At 45.3% G+C, this 6542-nt stretch overlaps 1 protein-coding gene across 1 annotated transcript; it reads right to left on the bottom strand.

Moving 5' to 3' along the window:
* Positions 1-1629: 1629 nt before the first annotated feature.
* Positions 1630-6113, bottom strand: LOC311597930 (activity-dependent neuroprotector homeobox protein-like). The gene is given in 6 exon segments (XM_084782543.1): positions 1630-2870; positions 2874-2916; positions 2918-2961; positions 2965-3039; positions 3041-3101; positions 3103-6113. Coding segments are annotated over 6 exon segments (2817 nt in total). The 5' UTR covers positions 5487-6113; the 3' UTR covers positions 1630-2660.
* Positions 6114-6542: the final 429 nt, after the last annotated feature.

Genomic DNA, 6542 nt, shown 5'->3' with positions numbered 1-6542 from the left:
TATGGTTGACACTAGTTTTCTAAGCTAGTTTGTTACTTCCCAGCCACATTTCCCAAGTTACTTTTCAATGTTTGCCCTGCCTAGGCTGGATCTGCTCCATGAGGCCATGTCTTCTCTCTCCATTTTCCTCTCCTCATTCTCCTCCTTTTACCCCCCAGCCTCTTAGTTTCTACTTGAGACCTCTCCCCACTCCCCACCCCCAGCCCAGAAACCAGAGCCCTGCCTACATCTCTTTTGTCCAGTTACAGGCTGTCCAGCCTTTCTTTATTACACAACGAGAGATAATGCCCAGAATTTAACATCTGAATACACAGAGCACCAGAGCAATCCCCAATGTGTGGCAAATGCAACCACTGAATCCTCTCTCTCTCTCTCTCTCTCTCTCTTTCTCTTTATTACATGTATTAATTGTTCAGAAATGACATACCAGAAGACTTAATGAAGTATGCTTGTACATACTCAGTGGTATCAGGAGCAGATAAATTATACTGATGATACAAAGGACATCAAAATAATGGTAGTATTATATGCTTTTCTGAAGTGATGAAAACTTTGAATTAGCCTCTAATTTCCAGTAAGTATATCCAGGTGTTTTGTCAATATATATGTCCAGAGACACAGTATAGCTGGCTTTTGTGAGGAGGGCACCATAACCTAATCATAACTGGATGTGGTATGATGTTAGAACATTTGCCTTTCCTGGAAGCTTGCAAAGGAAGAGTTGTCTGAATCATTGTGGTGTTGGCTGCAGCATTTGGCTGGATACTTCTACTGTCTGCTAAATGTTCCCAGGGATGGCTGGGGTGTAAAGAGTGTCTCTCCTTGAAGTTTAAGCCTCACATATGTTGCCAAAGGTATTAGCTGCTATATATGTCTCCTGACATTAAGAATGGGTCAGCTTTAACTACCTGGGACTCTTCCCTGAGATTCCTATTAATCACAAGGAGGGCCCTTGTTCTATGATGAGGACGGTATAAGCTGTTTTGTTGTGTTTTGTTTTTTGAGACAAGGTTTTTCTGTGTAGTCCTGGCTGACCTGGAACTCAATCTGTATACCAACCCGGTCTCAACCTCAGAGATCTTCCTGCCTCTGCCCTGAGTGCTGGGACTAAAGGCATGTGCCACCATTGCCCAGTTGGGTAAGTATCTTTGGAAGAAAAATAGAGAGAACTTTTATATGCTTACTATTAATGGAAGGTTTGAGGGTGGAATAATTTACATTTTTCCAAATTCCCAAGGGCAACCTTACTCCCTAATTCATGACATACATGGTTACTCTTCAGATGTTAACATATTCAATATGTTATGTTATCAACAAGTATTTTACATAGGAATCATACCTACTTTTACATTTTAATTTATGAATATGTGTGTATATGTCCTGTGTGTACAGCTATCAGCAGAGGGCAAAAGAGGGCATCAGATCTCCTGGAGCTGCTAAGTTATCTGACATGGGCACTGGAATCCGAACTCAGGTCCTCTTGAAAAGTAGTAAATCCTCTTATTTTTTTTAAATATGCTTTTTTTTTGACACAACCCGTAGACTTTATGTTGCTGTGACAATATATGATGTAAACACCTTTAGGGAGGAAAGATTTACTTACTTTAGCTCATACTTTTTTTAAAAAAGCACAATACACTAATTTATTTAGATGCTTAAAATGAATACAAAGGGAAATAAAGACCACAAAATCATACATACTACAACAGTGGGTCATATATTAGATGGTATAAATTAATACACCAAGTGGTACTCAACTAAAGAGGAAACTAAATATCCCAAATGCAGCACTCAACTGTGCTTGCTGCTCTGACACAACACTCTTACAGATCTAAACGGTGTCAAAATTACTAGCTGTAAAATCAATTCTTGCATGTTACTTTAGCTAAAAAGGTCTCAGAAAGAGATACCATTTTTGACAGTTGTGATGTCAAGGATACCCCCAAAAATAAAAATTTCTATGATACAGGAGAGTCCAGATATATATCTTTTGTTGCAAGATGGTACAAGGTTATGTGAAAAAACTAAGTCTGTCCAAAGGTACTATTGCAGGGCCAAGCTTCTGCTGGGTAAACTAGATATAGCATTTATCACACAGCAGGGGCAACACTAGAAACCAGTCTATGACGGGTACACAGTAACAGTGTCATAAGTGTGACTTAAGGTCTGAAAGACTGTACAAATATACATTTCAATTATTTAGAATGAATACATGGAAAAACTCCCATGTTCCCAAGTCTACTAGACATACCTGACTGGTAGCATGTTTGCCCGCCCTGTACTAACTGCTCTCATGAACCAGGGTAAGGTTTTCCCAGGACATCCAATCCAACATCTTACTAAGGGAAAGAAACACTGGGAAGGCAGGTAGGTAATGAACTGTTTCTCCCTGTGTGTATTCATGAACCACCAGCTTATTGATTTTTCACACTTCACTACTGAGTCTACCAGAGAAGGGTTTGAAACAAGATCAACCAATCACATGTCATAGACTTAGAACTAAACCACTGGGACTAGAGTGGTCGCATGTCTCCACGAGCCTGCTGACTGATCAGTCCTTGCTAGGTAGTGCCAGTTAGAAGACAGCTTTGCAGTCAGACTGGAAGGAGAGCGTAAGTCCAGGATGCAACATGGCCCATGTGCCGTGGCCTGCCAGGCCCTCAGGCTTGCTGGCTGCTCAGTTTCACTCCAGTCAAGCTGCCATGCATAGGATCAGCAACTCCATCAGTCATGCCATCAAACTGCTCCACATCCTCACTGTCAATTGTGCTACTCTGCCACTCAGTCTGTGGGTTTGGTAAGCGCTCTGCATTCTCCGATGCATTTTCCCACTGTGACTGGTCCTTGGACCAAAACCCTTCAGCTTTTCCCTAGGAACCATTCTTCCATTTCAACTGCTCTGTGTCATCTTGCACCATTACTTTTCGCAGCTGGCTTACTGCTCCTGGAAGACTCACCAGATCAGGTTCCTGGCTTCATTTCACATGCATTGTCCTCGAAGTCTGAGATCTGCTGGGAGCCAGGCGACGTACCCTTTTTTCCACTCAACTACATCATCTTGGTCTACCTCACTATCAGAGGCGTCATGCATTAGTTGTTGATTGGTTCCTCAAATGGATGGTTTCATATTTTGGACCACCCTCCTCCTCTTTTTGGTCTAGCTTCTCCGATTCCAAAGCATCCTCAGGAGTTATCTTCGGTACATGCTTCTCTGGATTACTACTAGGAATTTTAGGCTCAACTTCAAAGACAGGGTCAAAAGGGCTGCCACTTCCCTTGGATTCTTCTTCCAAGTGTGCAAAATTATCTGAGAAGCTGTCATCTTCTTTCCCAAGGTTAAGCTTTTTGTCAATAGTCTTGCTAGCACTGACTCTTGAGTCCTTCTCATTATGATTTTCAAATAGCCACTCAGCAACAAAATTCATCTTATGTTTAACTTTCTTCAACTCTTTCATGTTAAAACCTAGCAACACCCCAGTCTTGTACTTCTCACAGTCACGGAGACACTTCTTCCTCTTGGTACTAAAATAGGAAGCAATGTCGCTCTTCCACAGCCATAGGCTGGCAGCCAACTTCTCAATTTCTCTCCTGGTGGGATAAGGCTGTTTGTTGAAGTACTTTGTGAGAAAGCTTTTCCTAGCTTCATAAGAAGCATCTTCATGACCCTTGGGGTCTAAGGCTAAAACAACAGGCTCTTCAGGCTTCTCTTCAAAGCAGCTGAGGGAATCACTGTCATCCTTCAGCTTCTGTTTTCTTAGCAATGGGAACTTTACTTGCTCACAGGTGCGCTTCACAGGGGCCAGGCCTGGAGAGTGATTGAGCCGAGAAGGTGCGTTAGTCTTGTCCTGGCCATTCTGTGTCTTTCTAACATCCCTGCAGTGGACTTGATGCAGGGTGATTGTTGAGGCTGTCATGTTGCTAGAGTACACAGCAAAGCAATGGATACATTTGTAAGTTAGCTTTTTTCCAACTGGATTAACTGTCTGAATAACTTGGTGACTTTCTCGTAAATGATGTGCAAGTGCCTCAGATATGGGTCCTTTTAAGATTGAAAAGCAAAGAGGGCAAAGAGTTTTCCCAACATCTTTTTTATAGGGCACTGCAGCTTGAAGTGAACTTTTAATAGGGACATCTGCTTTTTCCTGAACCTTTGGTTGTGGCTTTCGAGGAACCGGGGCATTATTTTGGGCATGGTAAGCCACTGATTCGACTGGGGCATCCCTCAGGTTGTTTGTGGTTACCAGGAGATGATTACTGGTGTGACTGCCCTTTTGCAATGTCAAGTCAAAGCTAAAAGTAGAATCCATCTTAGGTTCCATCTCTTCATCAATGTGAACTATTCCCATGTGTGCTGCCATCTTTTCCACATCATTGAAGGTTAAACAGCAATATGGACAAGACAAACCATGACTTAACATATGGTTGAGTAGGGTATCTGTAGGCAAATAGCGATTACAGAGGAAGCATTTGCTAGTAAAATTGTCTATTTTCATAATGTAGTTAGCTACTGCTGGGACTTTTTTAGCTTTATGTTCCTTTTCGAAGTGAACACTGTAGATAGTCTCAGGAAAAAGCTCATTACAGATGGTACATATTCTCCACTTCCGAGTGGCACAATGGTTGCTTGGGGGAGGGCCCGTGGCTGCTGGTGGAGGTTTAGAACTGGACTGACTTAACACTCTAGATGCCTGTGACTGAGACACAGGGGGAGACATCACCTGGCCTGAGGGTAGAGAGGAGGTGTTGGCAATCTGCAAGGGATACCTGGCTGCTGCTGGGGACCTCTTCTTAGCACCTAGCCCACAGGACCTCTCGTTTCCACTCAGAAGTAACTGCTTGACAGACTGAGACTGCTGAGGGATGGAAACTGGCACACTGCCACCGAGACCCAGCCACACTGACTGGCCAGCGCCATAGCTCTGGCCCACAGGCTTGACTCCATAGTTGTTTTGCTGTAGGTGAATATTGGACATCATGTTGACTCCCGTTGAATTAAAGTTGGGCTTTGCTGTTGACAGTCGATTCACCATTTGCTGTGATGGCAAAGACTGGACATTTCCAGAAGCAAGAAAACTAATTTTTGGTGGGAGTCCCATGCTCTTTTTCTCTTGAGCCTTGGGAGCAATCAGCATCACCAGTTTGGCTTGGGGAACTACATCTGTGTGCCCGATCATGGCAGTGACCTGATAGCCTATTCTTTGATGGTCTTCAATGACATGCTGCACCAAAGCTTCATAGGACTCGGGCATGAAAAGGCATTGCTTGCAGAGGGTGTTACACTCTTCCTGGGCGTTTGCACCTAGCGCCATTGCACCGTTGAGTGACTTTTCTCCTGTCTTTGCTATGTAGGGCACCACCACATGCTGAAAATGTTTCCTGTAGATGTGTTTCCTGACGATCTCATAAAGAGGGTCTCGGTAAGTGCACGTCTTGCAGTAATACATGGCTTGCTCTGCCTGCTTTGGTTTAGGGTTGTCGTTTTTCATCTTTGAAAGTGTTGAGGCTGCTACTCGGTGCGGTGCGCTAGAGTTTGGAGCATGAAATACTGTATGTTTCCAAATTCTTTTTATCTGCACTGAAGGAACAACAGGGCCAATTAAGGAGAATCCTGTTTTCAAAGTCCCCACTATGGAAATTCCGGAAATGGCTATTTGTAGGCAGAGTAGAACTTTGAGGAAAGTGGACAATCACTGCAGCAAAAAGGTTTTGTCCAATAGTCCTGAGTTTTTGTAAGTGAAGGGTCCCACAGTCCTATATCCTTCCACGTAGTGTTTTTCAAATAAAAGTCATTAGGTTCAAACTGTCTAAAAATCTTTGGCTCGAAGCGTGCGCGGGGCCAGCGTGCGGCGGGGCCAGGCGGCGATGGCGGCGAGGCCGCGCCCTGGGCGAAGTCACGCTCCGGCTCCTGCTGGAGCCTGGAGCTTGGCTCCTGCTCGGGCACGTGGCGCTGCTGAGAGGCAAGCGGCGGCGGGCAGTACAGACAAAGGAGAGGCGGCGGAGGGTGGAGGCGGAGGGCGTGGGGCTTCACCTTCGTGCACGCTGTGTCTGAGGAGACGCCAAATCCCCCAACTCTCCCGAGCGCGGCGTGGAGCGGGCACTCAGCTCATGGGGTCCAGCGGCGGCAGCAGCGGAGGCGGCAGGCGGGGGAGGGGGTTGGTCCCGCATCACCCTTCAGTAGACAATACAAGTGCCTGGAGCAAGTCCTCGAACCTGCCCTAGCAAAATGGCGGGTGGCCGAGAAAGAGCGGAAGTGATGTATCGGCTCATTAGCATAAGAGGCCTCATCATCCAGATAAGCAAGGGGAGGCGAGGACCCCTGAGGGAGTGCTCTCCGGTTCTTAGCAGTGCTACTTTCTTTCCTTATGAGAAGGTGCCCTCAGCTTTGGCTCCTACTTAGGAAGGGGGATTTCAATCTTCATGATGGGGAAGGTGTGGCAGGGCAGATCAAATCACATTGATTGACAGCAAGAGAAGAGAGGGGGGGGGAGCATCCTGCTGTTCAGGCTCCTTCTTTTCTGTTTTAGTCTATGGGGCCCTCAGCT

Source organism: Acomys minous (genome assembly GCF_964271855.1).
Source record: "Acomys minous genome assembly, chromosome: 5".
Taxonomy (NCBI): domain Eukaryota; kingdom Metazoa; phylum Chordata; class Mammalia; order Rodentia; family Muridae; genus Acomys; species Acomys minous.
This window is presented reverse-complemented; position numbering and strand designations above follow the sequence as displayed.